The sequence below is a fragment of the Mustela lutreola genome, chromosome 3 (assembly GCF_030435805.1).
Source record: "Mustela lutreola isolate mMusLut2 chromosome 3, mMusLut2.pri, whole genome shotgun sequence".
Classification (NCBI taxonomy): Eukaryota; Metazoa; Chordata; class Mammalia; order Carnivora; family Mustelidae; genus Mustela; species Mustela lutreola.
The window spans coordinates 8,943,708-8,965,835 of record NC_081292.1 but is presented as its reverse complement, the minus strand read 5'-3'; the positions used below and the strand labels follow the sequence as shown (position 1 = coordinate 8,965,835).

Genomic DNA, 22,128 nt, shown 5'->3' with positions numbered 1-22,128 from the left:
ACAGGACTAGGATCATGGGACTATTGACAAGTTCCATCTTAGTGCCACAAAGGGGGACCCCATAGTAAGAGTGAGGGAGAAACATCCCTTGAATGGGCCACTGTATAGGATGCTTACAGAGAACCTAGACCCATGTGAGAAGACGGGACCAGAAGCATCAGTACAGAACCACTGACCCCATGGGGGGGGGGGTTATTACTGCCCAGCCAGGGTGAAACTCCCACTTCCCACATGACCATCCTGTCTCCAACCTGAAAAGGCGCTTGGGGAGCCGCCTTATAGTTTGGCAAAGGTGGATTTCTAGGGTCCCCAACTTAACCTTTGCTAGCATGGATGGAGGTAGAGCCACAGTTTTGTTTGTTTGTTTGTTTTTTCAGTGATGCTTGCTGGAATAGAGCAATTACCATGCAAAAGATTTTCAGGAATTTTGGTGATTTCTCCAGCAACCCAGCAGGAGGGATGTGACTCTTGAGTCACTGGGTATGGGGGAGGAGGGGAGAAGCTGTCCAAGGCAGCGGCATGGAACCCAGCCACATGGTAGCAGGCTGGCGTAGAGGAGAGGCTTCTGGGGAGTGATTCTCTGTGGTGGGCGGCAGCTGATGGAGGTCGGAAACAGGGACATCTGATGTTATAAGTGAACTCATGTGAGTTTGCTCCTTGGTATGAGTTACAGGTAGAGAGGACACCAGGTAGAGTTGTCACACAAAGGCAACTATTTCCAGCAAATAAGGAGATCATGGGGAATAACCTCCAAAGCTGTGACTCCTCAGCAAGGGTGAATGGGTGCCTTTATTTAGGGTTGGGATGATGATTTAGCTAGGGAAGCGTCGTCATTGTGGGGTTGGGCATAAGTTTGTGCACGTGCCTAAGGAGACATGCCTGCACATACGTTGTATGTTATGTTTATGGGGCTTGTGGTCCTCCATGGGTGGGGATTTTAGCACTATAATGAGGTAGTGGTAACTACAGGTCACTCCAGGGTCACTCCAGGGTCCTCCTGCGCAGGCATGTGTTGGCAGTGGAGCTCAAACTGGCCTGGATGGTCTGCACAGTCCTTATTGCTCCAGGGGTAGTTTCCATTCCCATCTTGGGCCTTCGATGAGAGAGAAGCGGGAAAGGAGAGCTTAAGAAAAACATTGGACAGAGGCTGGTGGCCACAAGCAGCTGGGCAGTGAAAGTCAGCTATTTTCCTCCTCTTCATTCTAGTTTCTCTCTGTTCCTAACTTCTTCACTAAGCCCCCCAGTATCAGGGCAGGGAGCAGCTGAAAGGAAGGTTCTGCGGCCACATTCGGGGTCTGAGCATCCCAGCTGTGAACCAGGCATGGGTTGTCTGGAGAGGAGCTGAGCAGGCATCACCGCGGAGGCCTGTGTGTCCCCATGTGTCCCTGCATGTCTCCAGGCTCTCAGCCAGCACAATGGGGGCAGCTGAGTCACCGTGAGAAGGGCCAAGAGCCTGGCGCCGGCCCCAGCTCCACGCTCTGCTGCCTGCTGGAGAGAAGCACCTCTTCTGTGCTCCCCGTGGGCACCCCTGCAGCCCCAGAGCGGTGGGGGGGGAACCCTCACGGCCCCCTGCATTCCAGGGTTCCAAGGCCCTGCCCCTGCTCCCCCAGCACCAGACCCAATGGAACAGAACAGAGGCTGGGCCAGAGGCAGTGACTCAGCACGGCGTGGTGCTGGGCCTCCCGCTCGCCCCTCATCCCCCCTTCACTCTTGGGGCTCAGTTCCGGTGGGCAGGTCAGCCATGCTTCCAGAAGACCCGATCCTCCTCCTGACCAATGTCGGAAGGTAGCAGCAGCCTGACACCGGGTCACCATGCATCACAGTGCCCTGGTCACCCCCTCTCTCCATCCCATCGCAGAGGTGTCTGTCAGCTGCATCCTCCTCAGCAGGGCGAGCGTAGCACAGTTCGATTTTTGAGAGACAGACCACACTCCCACATTTTTACTACAGGCGTTTGCTGTGACTGTTCTCTTTTAGGCTTAGTTGTTAATCTCTTCCAGTGCCTCATTTGGAAACTGAACTTTGTCATAGTTGTGTAAGTAGGGGGGAAACCCAGTACATACAGGCTTTGGTGCGCATCTGCAGGTTCAACCATCCTCTGGGGGCTTGGAATGGGTCTCTGGGGATAAGGAGGAGGGGCTGCTGGATCCCCATGGTGAGCAGTGTCACTTGTCCTGTGTCAGAGGGGCTGGGTGGGCGAGTTTTTCCTGTAACATCTCCTTTTCCAGTAAACACCAACATTCCTTCTCACACTGCCTTTGCCTGAAATGAGTCTCATTATTAGTAATCCCCGCCAGCCCTCTACCCCCAGGGCTAGGTGGTCTTAGGAGCTGCCCGTGGTCTTGACCTTAGAACACCTGTGCAGTGATTGTCCATCTCCCAGCCCTGCAGCTGGAGAACAGCCTGGTGAGGACCAGGGTGAGCAGCCATGCCAGTGGCTAGTCCAGAGCTAGGGGCCTGAGGAGGCCGTGAGGATGGGTCAGCCCCAAGGCTTGGGAATGAGCTTTTGCTGGTAGGCTCTGGGGGCTGCTGAGAGGTGAGTGGAGAGGTTAGGATGTCATTCAGCTTTGCCCTTAGAAAGACAACAAGAAGAAGTCGTCGAGAAGCTTTGTCTGGGGACATCTTGAATTTGGAATGTCTGCGGAGCACTGAGGCAGAGTGGACTTGAAGCTTCTGGCTGGAGCTGGGGCTGGGCCTGGACCTGGGGCTGAGTTAGGGATATTCAAGCCTAGGGCACATGTGATTCCCCAGGAAGGATGTACAGAACAGGATTTCTTACCCATTTTTCATCCCACTCCCTGCCAGTTAAAATAACTGTTGAGTTTTACTTTCTGTCCTTTGAATCATGAACATAATAATGATGAAGGAAACCAAGGTTGAGGAGTTACAAGCGGGGGCTGTTTTAAGCACTGTGTGAATGCTCGTAATGTTTATGACACCTCTACTGGGGGGCACAGCCCACGGCTCTGAGGTCAGGGTCCCTCATTCCTGTCCTGGGTGCAAGCGTGCCTCCCCACCCCCCCCCGGGGTTAGCATCCCTCCAGACCCTCGCCGGCTCTCCCTCCCACTCGAGGGGCCTCAGCCAGGTCTTCCCTGCCAGCCCAGCACCCCTGCCCCTACCTGTCACCAGTCCCTCATCCTACAGGCTGTTCTGTGTATCCGTCACTCCCTGGCACCATGTCATTTGCAAACTGAGAACATCAGTAATATTAATTGCCGGCTTCTCTCGAGCCCGGACTCTTCAAGTCCCGTTTTTCCCCCCTTACTGCAGACCCAGCAAGTCAGTGCATGGTGTCATTCTCCTTTTTCTTCTGTTTTCCAGAGAAGGAGGCAGGGGTTCCAGAGCGTGAGGAGCGCGTCCCACGGTCGCGCAGGGAAAGGAGTGAAGAAAGGAGTCTGGCTTTGCCAAGAGAAAGCACACTGCTTTACAGCCTCTGTGTGGCAGGTGCAGCTCCTGCAGCTCTGGGCTGGGGATTCGGAAGTCCTGGGACAGACGGGAGAGGAGAAGTATGAATAGGAGTGTGTGTGTGTGTGTGTGTGTGGCTTTTCTCACTAAAATTCTTATATTCTATACTAATAACTTTGCCTGCTTCCTGCCATATTCTCATTGTCTCGAATAGGGTCCACTCGTGGAGTGTTGGTGGGGGAGTCTAAAAAATACTGATGGAAGTAGGAAGCCGGGGGGGGGGGTGTAGAGAGGAAGGAGAGAGGAATGGAGGCAGGAAGGAGGGAAGGAAGGAGGCAGCGAGGGAAGAAGAGAGGAGGAGGAAATGCGTTGCTCCTGGGAGGGCTGAGCCTGATGCACACAGAGCCGTAGAGCTTCGGCCTTCATTTGTGAAGATGAACTTCAAAGCTACCCAGCCCTGTTCTGCTCCACAGAGCCTCAACAGGTTTCTCATCCCCCACTGGCCACATGAGTGTCCTCAGAGCGGACAGACGCAGGTGGAGGCCCCCTTGTGACCAGCCCCCTTGTGAACAGCGCAGGCGCCGCGTCACTGAGTGCCCGTGGGCGGGGGCGCTGGTTCCAGGGCAGGGCTATAAAGGCTCCACTGGCTGAGGGCGGGCGGTGGCTTCTACCCCTCCAGCCCCAGAAGGGCCCACAACAATGGCACCGGCCTTGTGGGTCTTCAGTCTACTCAGCGCAGCCTGCTTGGCGTCGGCCAACATCTTCGGTGAGTTCTGAGCCCAAGGCCACGGAGCAGAGGGTTTGGAGGGAGCTCTCGGGCCACAGCTCCGAGGTCAGCCAGGCTTGGCCCCAGTGCCCCCGGACATTTCTGATCTCATTCAGTCCTCATGATATCCCAAGGAGGGAATTCAGATGAAGAGACAGAGGTTCACAGAAGTAGACTGAATTGCCTTGAGTTCACGGAACCAGCGATTGGTGGAGAGCAGATGGGAAATCAGATCTCCCTAATTCAGTTGTAGCTCACCCCACCCCATCCTTTTAGTGAATTTTGACACTGACTTTTTTTTTTTTTTTTTTTGTATCTCCTTAGCTATCTCAGGCCGAGGCCATCCGTGGGAGGCATTTGAGAGTAGTCTGTAGGTAGTGAAAAAAACCAAACTCACCTGTTCAGTGAGATAGACATAAGTTCCAACAGCAGCTCGGCCACTTGCTGGGTGACTTTGGATAAGTCTATGCTTTGGTTTTCTTGTTGGAAAAGTGAACACCCCTCCCGGGGTGGTTGTGATTTCTGAGTAAGCTCCTGTGTGTCACATGCGTTCTCAATGTGACATACAAATACGACTTGGGGGAGTTACTAATTAGTTTGCACTTCTGACCTGTGCCAAGAAAGTGTCCTGCCCCCAGGGGTGGCTTGATAAATCCAAGAACACCTTCTTTCTGGTGTTCAGACCTAACCCCACCAAGGTTCAGGGTAGTATGAGGGTCTGAGAGTTGACTTTGAATCCTGCCCTTGCCAACGGTTGACCTTGAGCAGGTCCCTGTCACTGTCTTAGTGACACAAGGGTAAAATGCAGACATCACTTCCTGGGAGAGGCTGAGGGTTAAATGAGCCAATGGCATACTTGGAAACATGTGAGTAACTGCCAAGTTGCAAGTTAGAAGGTGATTATTGATGATGACGCCGGGAATACAACTCAGGACAGCATCTGTGTTTTGGGGAGCCCATCATTGTCAAAGAAATCCCACCCACACTCTTCCCTGATGGGCTGCTTCCCTCTTCCCAGAATACCAGGTGGACGCCCAGCCCCTGCGTCCTTGCGAGCTGCAGAGGGAGACAGCCTTTTTGAGGGGAGCGGACCACGTTCCTCAGTGTGCAGAAGACGGCAGCTACCAGTAAGACTCCCTCAGCCCTGTGGACCCCCGGGGCCCTAAGAAATGTTAAAGCTCATCTCCACCCCTCCCCCCTGACCCTGTGAGGTGCCCTCACCTCACAGGGTCTCCCCCACCTGTGTTCATGGCATGTGACACTGTCACGAGGGGAGGGTGGCAGGTGTCCTCCTCTAGGATCTGTTCCTCAGGCTGATGGACGCTGGATAATCTGACCCGGAGTGTCCCAGTCACTGCTTCATTCCAGCCGGGATCAAGGACTTCCCTTTTTTCCTGCCCAAACGTGCAGTGCAATTGCTTTAATGAAAGGTGTGGGGGATCAATGCGTTGGCGCCTCCTGTCCTCTGTGGGTACTTGGAGAAGTCCGAGGTCAGGGGAAGGACAAGCTGCCTGGACTTCGGCCCTGCTAAGGCCAGCGATCTGGGCCAGGCGCGTCTGTCTCCCCAGAGTGAGCGCCTCTCCGGAAGCAGTGTTTGGCCGCCCTAATGTGAACGTGTGTCCTGGGCTCTCCCTAGAGAACGGAACCATAATATACACGACATCCCAGCAGAACGCGCAGGAATCCTTTGTGTGGGCCTGGATTCTGACGTTCCTGTGCTATTCCAGCCACATTGAACGAGGGGAGCTCTATCCGTGGACTGCGTTCTGGGAACCCCTGTGAAACATCGCTGCCGACCCTCATTTTTTTATGTGCTCTTAATGCACCCGGCAGCACCTTACTCCCCAGAGCGCGGAGACCCCTTGGTCCAGCCCCTTGTTGGGCATCTGGGATGTCGGGAGCGACAGAAGCGCTGGGGGGAAGCTCACCTTTGTGGTTTTATTCGTGTTGCTGTTCCTTGTCACTTGCAGTTCCAGGCACCACCCCCCCCCCCCCCCCCCGCCGCCCCGGTCCTCCTCAGGGGGCTTGTGTTGGCTTTTCTCCTCACCCGGAGCCCTTTTGACCTCCTTCTGCCCCTAGTAGGACAGCCGATCCTCCTGCCGGCCTCACCGCAGACGCCATGTATCCCAGGCAACCCGAGAGTGCCTCCTTGTGTAACCCACACCCGAGGCTCTGCTCTCCGCCGGCCTAGACCTCACGGGCTGTTTTGCCCACCCCTGGGCCACAAGGGCACTGGCTTTACCCCCTGCAGCAGATTCCAGGTGGCAGCCACATGGTGGGGCGGGCGTTCGCCGCAGACCTTGTAGACCAGACGGCCGAGGGTGGACGGCTGAGCTGTCACGCGGATGAGCAGGACAGGAAAAGGCCAGCTTTGGCACCTGTCGCTCACCCCCTCCACTGCATGTCCCCCTAATTTACACGAATGAAAACTTGGAAGACTGGAAAGGAGAAGAAGACTAAGCTGGGTTGTGGCTCGGGGCCCCAGTAATGCTGTCTGTGTGGCGTGTCTCTCCTGTCTGCAGGACCGTCCAGTGCCAGAGCGATGGGGGCTCCTGCTGGTGTGTGGATGCCGATGGCCGGGAGGTGCCTGGCAGCAGGCAGCCTGCTCGGCCCGTGGCCTGTGAGTGCAAGAGGGGGCGTCCAGGGAAAGGGGGTTCCTGTGACCCGGCAGGTCTCCCTCTGGGTTGCTAGAGGTTCCTCTCCCAATTAGGGTAACAGTCCTGCCCACGAGGCCCTACTTCCTGCGGGGCTTCTTTGAAAATCCAGTGGGCCCGTCAAGTCATTTTTTCAGCAAACAGGTGCTGAACCAGCCCACTTGCGGGCTACATGCCTGGCTCTGAGGAAGCCACAGGCCAGACATCCAAGGTCTCTGGAAGCAGAATTAGGCCACAGACACACCTAGTGCTTTCTTACCTTGGTGTTTCTAAAATCGGAGACCTAGGTGAGCATTTCCCCATCGAAAACAAGTATTATCATGTGTAGTCAAAGAAACACAGCCTCTCTGTAAAGCACGTCAGAGCTAAGCCCAAGACAGAGTCCAGTGGGGACTGGTCATCTTTAAATGGTGATATTGAGCTTGGAGCCAAAGATCTCCTTTGAGGAGAAAAGCTCTGTTTGGGGGCATGGGGTTGCTCGTGGCGGGCCTGGCCAGCCTGGGGAGCAGGCTGGCTCCCAGCATGCTCCGGCTGAAAACCCCAGCCCGGTACCATGCCCTCACTGAGCTGTGGTTCCCCATCTTTCATAGGAATGTAGGATCCGCCTCAGGATGTAAGGCAGGCGTTGAACCCTGGGCACACAGTCGGTACTCAGCAGAGGCAGTGATTGCCAAGGTCACTGTTCTTCATGCATCGAGGAGGGTGGTCGTGTTTCAACCCTACACATAAGGAGGGAGACCCAGAGTGGTGCAGGGAGGGTTGCACAGCGAGGTGCAGGGCAGGGACGTGGGAATGCTCCGAAAAGCCTCTGCCAGCAAACAGCCTCCCCTCGGCAGCGCCCAGGCTGTGGGGGGTTCCCGTGGGCCAGTGGGCCACAGTGGAGTCTGCCCTTCCCTGACCTGGCACACAGGATGCTGGGCGCAGTCCTGGGATACGGCCGGACAGTCGGAGCGCTGGTCCTGAGCTTTCTGCCAGCTCGGAGGATCTGAGGTTCATGCGCCTGTCGCTCCCTCTCCCCCGGGGGTGGGAAGGACATGTCCCAGTCTCCAGGGAGAGAGCCTGAGGCTGTCGCCGCAGCACGGTCGGACACTGCTCCATGCACCCGCAGGTCTGTCCTTCTGCCAGCTGGAGAAGCAGCAGATCTTGCTGAGCGGCTACATCAACGGCTCTAAGGCAGCCTACCTCCCCCGGTGTCAGGCTTCGGGGGATTACGCGCCCGTGCAGTGCGACCTGGGGCAGGAGCAGTGCTGGTGTGTGGACGCAGGAGGGATGGAGGTGTACGGGACGCGCCAGCGGGGCAGGCCGAGCCGCTGTAAGTCTCTGGATTCCCCGCAGCCCGCACGCCCAACCCCCAGCCCGAGTGTGCGCCCCTTTCCACCAGTAACCGAGACCTCGTCGGGTCTCCCCGACCAAAGGGAGAGAGCCTGGCCCTCAGTGCAGAAAATGAGAGCAGTTGAGGAAGGTTTTATCACTTCTAATCTCGCCACATGGTGCACGACCAGGATTTGCTGGCCGGTTGGTAGAAGCATCTGCATGGAGGTCCGTGGCAAGTCCGCCGTGCGGGATCCGTCTCTGGCTGGGTCTGGGCCACGTGTGTAGGATGAACACGACTGCAGAAGCCTACGCACCTACTCCTACCTCAGCCCTGAAATCTTGTCCTGGAAATTGTTTAGGTCCCAGGAGCTGTGAGATAAGAAACCGCCGTCTCCTCCACGGGGTGGGGGACAAGTCACCAGCGCAGTGTTCTCCAGATGGGGCGTTCCTGCCTGTCCAGTGCAAGTTTGTCAACACCACAGACATGATGATTTTTGACCTGATTCAGAGCTACAACAGGTAAAAGGAGCCGGCCTCTGGGGTGTGTCCGACCTTGGACTATCTCTTGTTAACCCTTGCTGAAGCTCTCACTCACGCTGGGGCTGGGGGCTTCGGGGTGTGAGAGGCCCAGGCTGCTGGGAGTTGAGAGAGGCCTCGCTCTCATAAGCTGCTGGGCAGCTGAAGGACAACAGTATTTTTTAACAAAGCAAGCTGGCAACAGACATCCAAATTAAGACTAGCGCAAACTCCCACTGTCCCCTTGCCTGGGCCAGGCAACCCACGGAAATAAAAAGACCGGAGAGCGAAGACATATGTATTGGGATGTCTACTGTGTTGCTTCTCACTGTAGCAGAAAACGGAGAACAAAGCGACAGAGAGACCCAAGGTGGATGGCTGGATAGGTGGCTACCACTGTAAATACGTGTGCAGCCACTAGACAGAATGCCTTGGCACTCCGCCAGTTGACTTGGAGAGGGTGCTGCCATGTATATCATGATAATACACAAGATACAAGGCACTTGTTTGATTACTTTTTATGGAACAAATAAGCATACATACATCCTTTTACACGCATGGACGGGGATAGGATTCTGCTCGGGTCTGTACGAGATTAGGTGAGCACAGGGGACGGATGAGTCAGCGCACACTGGGTGGGGGTCATGGCCATCCGCAGGGTCAAGCGGCTGTGGAGAAGCAGGGGTAGGGAGAGGGGAATCAGCAGAGAAGGAGAAAAGATGGCCCTCTTACAAGCACGGGCATCATCATATTTAAGCATTTTTTTGTGAATTGTGTGTTTGTATGCACTTATACATAAGCATAGGGATTTAGGTAACAAATGTACAAAAGGAGATGCATGACAGATCTTGACCCAAATAATCAGGTTGCTTCTGTTATTCAAGATGACCCCTTTGTCATTGTAAAGGGCCAGCACAGACTCAGACAAGATTGAAACTCCTTGAGTGAGATCAGGAAAAGTATTAGTCTGTGGCTGCTGCTGGGAATTCTCTTGGAGAACCTGAGCCTCTGTGTGGTTGGCTTCCAAGCAACCCGTTTCTTGCCCTCTCCAAGAGAGAGTTCCCATGGGCTGCGCTGGGAGAAGTCTCAGGCTCACAGTCTGGCCACAGGAGCTGGCCCGTGAAAAGTCTTATTTGAGCTGTATATTCTTCTAAAAACCAAAACATTTCAAGTTAACTCCATGAAATTTCTGTTTGCATAGGTAAAAATAGTTGAACATCAGCAATTTCTTATGTTTAACTTAATACACAAAATTCTGAATTCCTGAATTCCCCCATTGGCACCAAGAAGCTGGCTTTGAACTGTCCTTTTTGGGCTGACCACACATGGTGCGGCACTCTGTATCCCTCTGCCTACTCCTTCCATCCGTGTTACCTGCCGGGCCCCACTGCATTTGCCTCTATGACCCTCATTCTAACTCCACCCCTGCTTGGCAACGTGACCTGCTCATTTACTCTCTCTCTGTCCCTGTGCCTCAGTGCCCCCATCTGAAATATGGGGAGAGGGCAGGGACAAGTCCCTGTGTCCTAAGTTCTGGGGAGGATCTGATGAGACCTCATCCATGAAACCACGGAGACAAATGCAAATTATGATGCATCTGTAGGGATTCTTCCCATACCGCCCAGGTGCAAAAAACGTAATTTTTTTTTTTTCCTTTCCCAGGCTTAGAGAATGGCCTGCCCGTGTGCACATAAGGATTTCTCGAAAGCTCGATTTACTGATACTTATTGATGCACACCAGTGTGTACTCAGTTCAACTGAGTGCTTACTCTATACAGGCAATTTGACATCCTTCTGCCTACTTTAATACTTACAAAAAAAAAAAAATTATGTTCTCTAGCAAGAGATGACGCATCTGAAACACAGAGGCTAAGGAACTCCCGGGAAGCACAGTCAGTGGGCGCTAGTGCTTCCTGGCTCTACTTACTATCCCACACAACCCCGATTCAGCTCTCTCCCTGCAGCACCCAGCACAGAGCCTGGTGCACAGTAGGCCTGCAGTTCGTGCTTGTCTCGAGCGCTTTCAAGAACTTTTGCGGGTGACAGCTTGAAGCACAGTTCACAGCTCCTTCCACAAGAGGGCAGTCAAGTTAAATGCAAAAGTTCAAGACTCCGCATCCATTGTTTAAGACAAACAGACAAAAAAATTACTCCTGAAATGAGATCCTTTCCTTCATGAAAGCAAGTGTGTCTCAGGGGGGAATTCCGATTTGGAAAGGTCATGGGAAGGGTTGGGTGGTTGGTTACGGGAAGCCCAGCCGTATTCAGAGGTTTCTTGATAAGCCGACCCAGGCAGTGCCAGGCCCAGCTGCTCCACAGGGCATGGTGGCAGGAACCCCAGAGGCCAGGTAGAGAGTGTAGATTTCATCCCTAAGGTTGAAGATAAAATACAGAATGTCCAATTACATCTGAATTTCAGATAAGCAAGGGGTAATTTTTAGTCTTAGTATGTCCCCAATATTGCATCAGGAATTTTGAGCCTGTGGGGGTTGGGGGGAGATTGGGTATATTTTGAATTTCGGAAAGAATCGACTGTCCGGAGAAGAACAGGGGGAGTGCTCGGAGGCTGCTCTGTGGGTCCGCGGGCTCCCGCTCGGGTCCAGGCGCAGACCGTGCTGGCGTGGACGGAGAGCGTGTGGCGGAGAGCGCTGTGAGGAGACAGAAGGGCTGGAGAACCATGGCTGAGGTGGAATCCATGGCACTTGGTGAAGGTGGAGAGTGAGGCAGAGGAAGAGCCAAGCCCAGGTCTGGTTTCTGGGTTCATGCTGCAGGATGAGTTTAGAAAAGGAAAGTCACCAGTTTGGTTTGGGAATACTGAATCTGAGAGGCTTTCTTTTTGAGACTTCCAAGTAGAGAGCACTCGGCAGCTGACTTACTTGCATGGGACCTGGAGGGGAGGCCGGAAGCCTATGGTGAGCTCATTTGCCAACCTGCTGTGTTGTTGTGCACGTGCCGGGGGATGATTTGCACTTGAACGGGGCCATAGTGTTTGCCTGTTTGAAGCAGGTCCTTTTGCCTCCTGGAGGCCATGGCTAAGGACACCTGTTTGGCTGGTGACTTTGAAAACCATGTCACGGTGTGAAGTAAGTTTTGCTGGTTCTTCTGACTCTACTCCACTTTTCCTGCTGCCTTCACGCAGCCACTAATAGAGAAACATATTCTGCCCAAGCAGATTGTAGGTCAAGGTTTTAGGAGCCGATGCCATTGCTAGACTTTAGTGGTCCATGCTAAAATTCAGTTAATTGATTTGTCAGCTCTTGTCCTTACTGACTAAGCAAACTCCAACTTCACAGCAACCCTAGATCCTTGGCCACCCATGCTAATCAGTTAACCCAATGAGAAGGATCAGATGTGTTTTAACGTGTGGCACGGGGACATCATTCTAGAACATGGGGAGAAATCTTCGAAGACTGACCACCAGTTACCCTCATAGGAGACATCCATACCAGGTCCTCTATTGAAGGAGTGCTCTTCTGACTCCTAAATTGCTAATTTATTAATTGATGGTTGGATTTCTAGAGGAACCATCTCTGGGTGGACTGGAGAGTCTGACTGAGGGGCAGTATCTGCTGCCCGAGCTCAGGGCATGGATGCTGGTCTGCACCAGACCAGGACCAGGTGCCTGGCAGGGCCGGACCTTTCATATTCCACTGAGCCAGAGCTGTGATTTCTCTAATTGGGTTGGCCACAATCTGAGCCTCAACTCAGGACAGCCACCCTTCCCCTTTCCCCCTGCACCATGATTTTCTTTCTCAAGAACTTTCTTAAGATCCTCCTAAGGGTTTGCTCTAATTCAGCAGAAGGGACACATCCTTCTCTACTAGAAGAAATACGTCATTTTTTATTTTTAAGGTTTTGTGCTGATTTTCTCTTCCTCCTTTCTTCTGACATCCCCAAACAGGCTAGAAACGGGAAATAGAGCAGATCATAGGGGAGACAAAATAAAGGTAGAAAATAAGAATAAGACAAGGCAAGGTTGGCACCACACGTTCTATAAAGGTTTCTTATCACAAATATAAGGGGCTTCATATTGGTCTTCAAGCGCCTTATGCCCAGGAAGAGAAAACATTCTCAGTTATTTGGTTTCCACCAGATAAAAATAAACCTGTTTCTCAGAAGAACACATTTTTTTCTTCTACTGAAGATGCAAAAATCTTTGTTCCTCTGATTCTCATAAAAGGGACAATGCCGTATGCCACAGGGTCCTATATAACTCAACCATGTCCTGCTGCTAACAGGACAGTTGGTTTCCTAAGACCCATGTCTAGAAGGAGAATGGGCATGGAGCTTTCAGGAACAGCATGTTCATGGTAGAGATGCTTGTGTCCTGACGTTCGTCACCAGACCTGTGCCTCCCCCAATGACGACCAGTCTCTCAGTTTTTCCTTCTGCCCATACTATCATCCCCTGCCCCTGCTTTGAAGTTGGAGACACGCTAATGGTCCTTCTAGACATGTTCTCCATTCTCTCCTTGCCAAATCTTTGTTCTTAGCTTCAGAATCCCACTCCAGACTCACTTCCTCTGGAGCATTCCATGGCTATACACCAGGTTCCAAACCTAGTTGGCCCAACTATTAGGATAGAGCCTTACCCCCATTTCCTTTAGACCTGGGTTCAGTTTCAGTAGTTGGACTTTGGTTGGGGTGGCAGAGAAGGGTGGGGATCTAATAAGCAGGAGGTTGGAAGCATGGCAGAGCCCTCCCTGCGTTTGAAGCGAGGTTGTGAGGATCCGGTGAGATTAGAGGGTGTTTGGTGCAGTGTCTGATCATCCAGAGCATGCCCCCTGTTATTATTTCAGGAGTAGTCATGATGAGCAATGACCCCATAGGGTTAAGCCAAGGCTGGAGCTCTGACACCCCTGCCTCTAGACCTAAGCTCTTTTCAGGGCACACAGCACTGGCAAGGACGGGTTCCAGGTGTCATCGCCAGGGGTCTGCCCCGAGGCCAGAAGACGACAGCCCTGGAGAGACCAGGTGGCAGTAGCTGCCCTCAGGTCATCTTCCTGGGGGTTTGGGAGGACGCCCCGTCTAGCTGAAGCTACAGTGATCTGGCATGTGCAAGAAGGAAGGATATCGGGAGTGAGGTCCCTGCAAAAACAACGGAGGCCCAGGTACTGGGTAGCATCTAAGACAGTGAATGCAGAGAGGAGGTCTCTGACCCTAAAGAGGTGGGATGAAGATGGCTCGAGAGTCTTGCAACTTGCCCTGGTCCTGGGACATGACCCTGAAACAGGCCTTGGGTGGAATCACCAGAACATGGGTCTAGAGTGATAGAAACTTCCTGTGCCTAGGGCTGGAATGGGTTTCAGAGCCTTGGTCCAGCCAGGTGCCCCAACCCTGCATTCTCCAGGATGCGTGTCTTCCACATCTATTAGATATCGAGAAAGGCAGGCCGAGGAGAGTGTCTGAATGAAACAGAGTCACACGCCTTTCAGAATGTGGAACAGGAGCCAGGTGCAGCCAATATACATTTTTTTTAAAGATTTTTATTTATTTATTTGAGAGAGAGACAGTGAGAGAGAGCATGAGCGAGGAGAAGGCCAGAGGGAGAAGCAAACTCCCCATGGAGCTGGGAGCCCGATATGGGACTCGATCCCGGTACTCTGGGATCATGACCTGGGCCGAAGGCAGTTGTCCAACCAACTGAGCCACCCAGGCGTCCCCAACATACATTGAATAACACCACTGGCAGACGTAGGCGGCACGTGGTTGGTAAGACCTGGGTTTAAACTCTATCTTCCACCACTGTTTTCAAGATTGGTAGCCAATATAACATACCTTACCTTCTGCAAATACACCTGCAGTATATTTGCAGGCCGTACTGTATTCTACCCTTTTTATGTAATGTTATGTATGCATCCATTTGAGAAATTTACCATCATTTACTTATTACTTTTCCTATCATTGGACATTAGGGTTGTTTTCAGTGCTTTGCTGGATTAGATGGCACAGCGGTGGGTCTGTACAGCGAGCTGCTGCTTCTGCTCACTGACTGGGGATATATTTCCGGGCATAGGTAGAAACACGTTATGCTTGGTTCTCAGGTGCTAGCCCTCTAGGGCATAAACGCAAAACTCTCGATGTTACATAAAGATGAAAAATTCCTCTCTGGTTGCTGAATCATTGCACACAGGAAGAACTCTTGAGTATGGTTTTTTATCACATAGCTTCGTCTTACTTCAGGATCAGGAACCCAGTCGATTAGCTCCTGACGGCAGTTGCCCACTCAGACACGGCGTGGGCACCCTTTCCCTGCACTCGTGGAAAGGAATGCATAGCCTTTTTAAGTGGTGTCGTGTTGATTTCACATGTTTTCAACTATGGGACTGGGAAATGTCCTCAAGAATTTCCTATGGTGGAATCTGGCTTCTTTTCAAGCTCTGGAAAAGTTGTAAGGGGCTTGGAGTCGTTTGATCTCCCCAAATGAGATCATCTGCAATGCACCATATGTTTGTGAAGCAAACTTGGCCTTTCGTCCCTAGAGTTATAGTCTAGTAAAGTTATACTCCAGTAATGTGAGGTTCATCACCTGTGTTCCGCCTGATCCTATGAGGCACATGCTTGGGTAGAAACTGATGAAAATTCACGAGGGAGAGAGAGGACTAATTAGTAGGTGACAGCTGAGCACAGCTTCATTTTCACTCATCCAGCTTGGCTCTGGCCAGGTCAATCCAGCTTAGAAAAGAAACATTTACTGTAAAAAACGTGGAACAAATGGCATGAGATTTAAAAAAAAAAAAAAAAAAAAGGCAGACATTCCTTCTCTCCAGATGAGATGAGTCCACAATTATTTATTTCTACAAGAAGAGCTTGTGAAGACTTATGTTTTAGGAAACAGTGACCATAAATCTCCTTTTGCCTTAGGTTTCCAGATGCATTTGTGACCTTCAGTGCCTTCCGGAGCAAGTTCCCTGAGGTGTCTGGGTATTGTCACTGTGTGGACAGTCAAGGGCGGGAGCTGGCTGAGACAGGTAAGCACACCTCAGGCATATGGAGGGAGAGAGAGGTGTTCCCCAAACCTGGAAGCTTAAGTATCACTTCCTGCCAAGCAGAAAGAGCAGTGTCTGCCTCCTCCCCTGCTAGGCTGCCCTGGGTCTTGAAGAGACCACAGTTTGCAAATGTTCATCTATGGTGCTTCGAACACAGCTGCTGGTGCATATGGAGCCTTTGTGCTCACCGGAAGGAGGAGCTCCGCTTTGGGCAGATGCGACTCTGAGCCTGGAGAGTGGAACAGAGGATGCATTTTAATCTGCTCTCATAAGCAGTGCTCCTTTGTGCTGCAAACAACCTGCACAACTGTACACAGCAGCCCTGACTTTGGAAACCATTAATTTTTTTTTTTTTAAGATTTTATTTACCCATGGGGGGGTGGTGGTAAGGGAAGTAGAGAGAAAGGGAGAGAGAATCTCCAGCAGACTCCCCACTGAGTGCAGAGTCTGACGTGGGGCTCGATCTCATGAACCAAAATCAAGAGTTGGACGCTCAACCAACCGAGTCACCCAGGCATCTCCGATACCATTAAAATCTCAATCAGACCTGACACATGGTGTTGCCCGCGTAGGCACTGGCTCTCCTAATGTCTGTGTGATCATCCAGGTCAGGACTTCCTTTCTGAATGCACCCGGCCCTTGACATGCTTCTGTCCTCGCTCAGGTTTGGAGCTGTTACTTGATGAAATTTATGACACCATTTTTGCTGGCCTGGACCTTGCCCCCACCTTCACGGAGACAACCCTGTACCGGATACTACAGAGACGGTTTCTAGCAGTTCGGCTCGTCATCTCTGGCCGATTCCGATGTGGGTACCGAGGGGCTGAGGCATGTCCATGTTTCTGCTTGGAGGAGACCACTTGGGTTTCAGAGTCACTGCAAAGCAAAGAGAATGTGTGCTGTCAACCCACGAGCCTTGTTCACCTGCTGTCCTCTCCTTTCCCCACCCCCATCTCTCCCAGGCCCCACAAAGTGTGAAGTGGAGCGTTTCACAGCGAACAGCTTTGGTCACCCCTATGTTCCCAGCTGCCGCCGGGACGGGGGCTACCAGGGGGTGCAGTGCCAGAGGGGAGGCCTGTGTTGGTGTGTGGACGCCCGAGGGAAGGAGATCCATGGAACTCGGCGCCGAGGCCTGCGGCCATCTTGTGGTGGGTTGCCTCTCAAGGGCCTTCTCTTTGGTTCTCATCAAGTTGTATAAATTTCATTGCTTCTCCAGACCAACCACTCCAGAGCCCACTCATTCCACTGCCTCCTGAGTGTCCCCCAGAGGCCCTTCGAGCCCAACATGATGGAAAACCCACTTATCGTCATTAACTTCCAGCATCTTTCTCCTCCCTATGTCAGCCGTAGTTGCTTCCTCAGTGAGCTCAGAGAATATTGGGGGCCTCATAGGTGAAGAAAGAAAAGAGAATTATGTTTACTGTGCTGTGAGAGAAGTATGTACCAGTAACAAAAGCAGCGCAAACAGGGGAGGGTCAGGTCTATCTTGCAGAGTGTATGAAGAGGAGACGTTCAGGAAGGCTTCATGGAAGAGGTGACGCTTGATTAGTCTTCTCAAGTAAAGATATTTCCTGAAGGAGGAAAGTAAGGAGAGGTGTTCTCTGTCTATTGAGCAGAAGAGTGAAATTATAAGGACATATATGATAAGCACTGGTGTGGTACTGATGCTGAATCTGCAAGAAGGGCAGAGAACAGTGTTGCAGTAGGATCAGGATGGCGCTCAGCACTTCAAGCCTGGGGGATGGTTAGGATGAGACAGTGAGGTTCTCCTTACAAGAGCAAAGGCTTCATCCTAGAGGTCAGGTGAAGAGGTTGAGGGATTTTAACCTAGAGAGTTCCATGGTGGGTTTTGTGTGTAAGAAAGACCACCCAGGCACTTGGAAGCAGGGTGTGTTGAAAGCAGGATTAGACTATATGCCTGGGGCCAGTGTGAAGGTCATTGCAATGTCTTGAAGACTGAGGAGGGGACTGTATTACTTTCCTGGGGCAGCTGTGACAAGTGACCACAGAATCAGGGACTCAGAACAACAGAAATATATTGTCCTACAGCTTTGGAGCCTAGAAGTTCAAAGTCAAAGTGTTAGGAGGACCATGCCCCCTCTGAAGGCTTCCGGGGGGAAACTCCTTCCTTGCCATTTTCCTGGCTTGTGATCATTGCCAACAATCTCTGGCATTCCTTAGTTTGTGGCAACGGGAGCCTCAAACCCTGCTTGGTCATCAGCGGACGGTCTTCCCTCCTGTCTGCCTCCATGGCTCTTCCTCTCTTCTCAAAATGACACCAGTAATATAAAATTAAGAGCCCACTAGACCCTAGTATGACCTCATCTTAACTACCTACATCGACAATGACCCTATTTCCAATTAAGATCACATTCTGATGGAGACGTAATACTCCACAGTGTACATGGACCACATCTTCCTTATCCATTCGTCCATTGAAGGGCATCTTGATTCTTTCCACAGTTTGGCGACCATGGCCATTGCTGCTATAAACATTGGGGTACGGATGGCCCTTCTACAGTGTAAGAGGGTTCCCCTTTCTCCACATCCCCTCCAACACATGTTGTTTCCTGTCTTGCTAATTTTGGCCATTCTAACTGGTGTAAGGTGCTATCTCAATGTGGTTTTAATTTGAATCTCCCTGATGGCTAGTGATGATGAACATTTTTTCATGTGTCTGATAGCCATTTGTATGTCTTCATTGGAGAAGTGTCTGTTCATATCTTCTGTCCATTTTTTGATATGATTATCTGTTTTGTGTGTGTTGAGTTTAAGAAGTTCTTTATAGATCCTGGATATCAACCTTTTGTCTGTACTGTCATTTGCAAGTATCTTCTCCTATTCCGTGGGTTGTCTCTTTGTTTTATCGACTGTTTCTTTTGCTGTGCAGAAGCTTTTGATCTTGATGAAGTCCCAAAAGTTCATTTAAGTTCATTTAGGGGTGAGGGAGAGGAGGAAGGAACCCAGGAGCTGGATGGATTCCGCAAGACTGCAAACAGTGAAGGAAGTGGGCAAGTGTTTATATAGTCTCAAAAGGGATCCAATGCTCAAGTTCATTCAACAGTTCCTGTGAAGTCACTGATGTCTCCAACTTAACATTTTGAGTGTTCTGCATGGTGTTCGGTAGTATTCTATCTGCCAAGTGCGAGAACTTGGAAGAACATTTTGAAGGTCTGTCTTGACGGTATTTATGATTAGACTGACGTTCTCTTAAAACCTAGGGAATATTGTGCCCTCCGGGTTCCAGGTGGACATGGAGAACTATGGTTTTTCCAAATTAAAACCAGAATGTTACCAAATGTGGGGATCATATATTTTTACTTTCTCCTCTCTGGTGTATCTGTCCTATTTCCATGCAAACGAATGCCACAGGGAGTCAATGTCTGCATGCTTTTGCCTTGGTAACACTACATAACAAATGAATAGAAGGGATATGCCCTCAATTTGGAAAACAGAATAAGCAAAGCCATGGACTTTATTTCTTCCATACCTCCCTGTAATACCTTCCATTCAAGGCAGCCATGGACTGGTTGAGGGATGTGTTAGGGGTTCGGATGTTCCCAGTCTGTTTTCTCTCTCTGACCACATGTTCCTGTTCTTTCTCTGTTGCCTGGTTACAGAGGGAAATTGGCTGACTTCCTTTTTGGCATCCGTGTGAACTGAAGGGAAAGAATTATTTTAAAAAGTTGGGGGTGGGTGGGTGGCTGGCTGGCTGAAAAGGACCTCTAAAATGTATGGTTTTATGGAGAAACATGAACTTACTTGTTTCCACCTGTGGGATGGAGATGCTTGGAATTTGAATTTAAAGTCTTTTTCCTTAATGTGATTGCAGTCAAGCTAGATTATTCTGATAGAGTGACCTGGCCAACCATACATGGAGTTGACTGAGCTGATCACTGTTTAATTAATAACTTCAAGGAAAGGTCAAGATGCCTAGAAAAATGTACTGTATGTTTGTTGCATGGCATTATTATAGGAAATATTTCCATATTTCCTATAATAAAATATAATATATTATGTATTACAACATAGGAAAATATTTATTATAGAAATATGAATAGCATTTAAATTATGGTTCTTATGGTCCAAGAGCCTATAAACTAGTTAGCCTAGACAAACCTACCCACAAGGAGGGGTTAGGCAGCCGTGCGAAGAGCATATAATGAAGTATTAAAGTCCATTAAAAATTCCAACAAAAGTATGCTAGGAAAAAAAAAATTTCATTAAAAACCAATAGGAATTTGTGGGTGTATTAGTTTCTTAGAGCTGCTGTAACAGATGACCGCAAACCGGGTGGCTTAAAACAACAGAAATGTATTCCCTCCCAGTCTAGGCCAAGAGTCTGCAAGCAAGGCTTGAGCAGGGCTGAGCTCCCTCTGAAGTCTCAAGGACTTTCCTCCTTGGCCCATCCAGGTTCTGGGGGCTGCTAACCCTCAGCCTTCTTTGGCATGTAGCTGCTTTCTGTCCCCATCATAATGTGGCCCTTTTCCCTGCGTGTCTGTGTTTTCACATGGCTTTAGAAGGACATCCATCATTGGATTTAGGGCTCACCCAAATCCGTGTGACCTCATTTCAACTAATTACATATGCCAAGACCCTGCTTCCAAATGACATCCTATTCTGAAATTCTGGGTGGATAGGAATCCTGGGCTGAGGAGACAGAGAGGACATTTGGTGTGAGTGAGTGTGTGGTCAGGACATTTGGTGTGAGTGTGTGATCAGGTTTTTAGAAAGGGGGCCAGTGCCTATGACCCCCAACTTAGTAGGGGGTCACGCTCCAGGGAAAGGCAGGAGAAGGAGTAGCGTCAGTTGGAGCACTCATGCCCCCAAATGGCCACCACAGATGCTACTGGGAGTCGGGGCGGGGAAGAAAATAAAGAAATAACAGGCTAGAGGAGACAGAGGTACAAAATGTTGATGTTCTTCATTGAAATGCTTGACATCTTACTACCGGAAGGGTCTGTGGGGCGGTCTCAGTGTTCCTTGCTGACGTTGAAACCGTTTCTCCTGTCTGTCTACTCTGTCTTGTGCAGCTGAAGACCAACTCTGCATCTCAGAGAGGAGGCAGGCCCTGTCTAGACTTCACTTCGGGCCCTCCGGCTACTTCAGCCAACACAACTTGTTCGTGGCTCAGGAGGGAAGATGGATGTCTCCAAGAGGAGCCAAATTTTCCACATCCTGCCCTCCCTTGATCAAGGAGCTCTTTGTGGACTCTGGGATTCTCCACCCAATGGTCGAAGGGCAGGATAAACAGTTTCCTGCCTTAGAAACTCTCCTCACAGAGGCCATCGGAGCGATTTTTCCCTCCCGAGAACTGGCTCGCCTTGCCCTTCAGTTCACCACCGACCCAAAGCGCCTCCAGCAAAACCTCTTTGGAGGGAAATTTTTGGTGAATGTTGGCCAGTTCAACTTGTCTGGAGCCCTTGGCACAAAAGGCACATTTAACTTCAGTCAGTTTTTCCAGCAGTTCGGCCTCCCAGGCTTCCAGAATGGAGGGACCCATCTCGCCAAGCCCCTCTCCTTAGGATTAGATTCAAATCCTGCCACAGAACCCCCTGAAGCCTCTAAGAAGGGAGATGCTACGAATAGGCTGATTTTGGACAGCTTTGGCTTTGAGATCAACTTGCAAGAAAACCAAAATTCCCTGACGTTCCTTGCTTCTCTCCTGGAGCTTCCAGAATTCCTTCTCTTCCTGCAGCAGGCTCTCTCTGTGCCAGAAGACATAGCGAGGGATCTAGGTGATGTGATGGAAATGATGCTCAGTTCCCAGGGCTGTGAGCAGACACCTGGCAGCCTTTTTGTCCCACTGTGCTCAGCAGAAGGAAACTACGAGGACGTCCAGTGCTTCGCTGGAGAGTGCTGGTGTGTGGATTCCCGGGGCAAAGAGCTTGCTGGCTCCAGGGTTCGAGGTGCACGGCCCAGGTGCCCCACAGAGTGTGAGAAGGAAAGGGCTCTCATGCAGAGCCTCTCGGGCAGCCTGCCTGCTGGGGCCAGCCTGTTTGTCCCTTCTTGTAACAGTGAGGGCCATTTCCTACCTGTCCAGTGTTTCAACTCAGAGTGCTACTGCGTGGACGCCGAGGGGCAGGCTATTCCTGGAACTCGAAGTGTGCCTGGAGAACTCAAGCGATGTAAGTCATTGAGTATCCAAGCCACAGATCCTGATTATCTCTTGGGGCCCTGACATGATGCAGTGCAGAAAAAATGGATTCCCTCGTAACTGCTGCAAAGGCAAAATTAGCCAATTCACTTACAAATTGTCCAGAGAAGCGCTGATACTGTCAGCCATTCTGATGAGTGAATACGGGGACCCTTTTGGCCTTCAGGAGCTCAAAGTTTTCTGTAGAGCTGACAACAGCTGATTGTAACAGTGCAACTTCGGTGCTGGGGATGCTCTTGGTCTAGATGTTATTTACAGATTTACGGTTGATGGGATTTCTTTGGCTGTGTAAGTTTTTAGGTAGGATTTGGATAGTCAGGGGTTTTC

At 51.0% G+C, this 22,128-nt stretch overlaps 1 protein-coding gene across 1 annotated transcript in view; it reads left to right on the top strand.

Moving 5' to 3' along the window:
* Window positions 1-4,293: 4,293 nt before the first annotated feature.
* Window positions 4,294-22,128, top strand: part of TG (thyroglobulin) — a 235,908-nt gene continuing 218,073 nt past the window's right edge. The window contains exons 1-9 of the mRNA XM_059168674.1: window positions 4,294-4,342; window positions 5,191-5,299; window positions 6,695-6,792; window positions 7,935-8,138; window positions 8,500-8,659; window positions 15,520-15,626; window positions 16,309-16,452; window positions 16,607-16,792; window positions 20,678-21,772. Of these exons, the coding sequence (XP_059024657.1) occupies window positions 4,294-4,342; window positions 5,191-5,299; window positions 6,695-6,792; window positions 7,935-8,138; window positions 8,500-8,659; window positions 15,520-15,626; window positions 16,309-16,452; window positions 16,607-16,792; window positions 20,678-21,772 (2,152 nt within the window). The remainder of the gene's footprint in view (window positions 4,343-5,190; window positions 5,300-6,694; window positions 6,793-7,934; window positions 8,139-8,499; window positions 8,660-15,519; window positions 15,627-16,308; window positions 16,453-16,606; window positions 16,793-20,677; window positions 21,773-22,128) is intronic.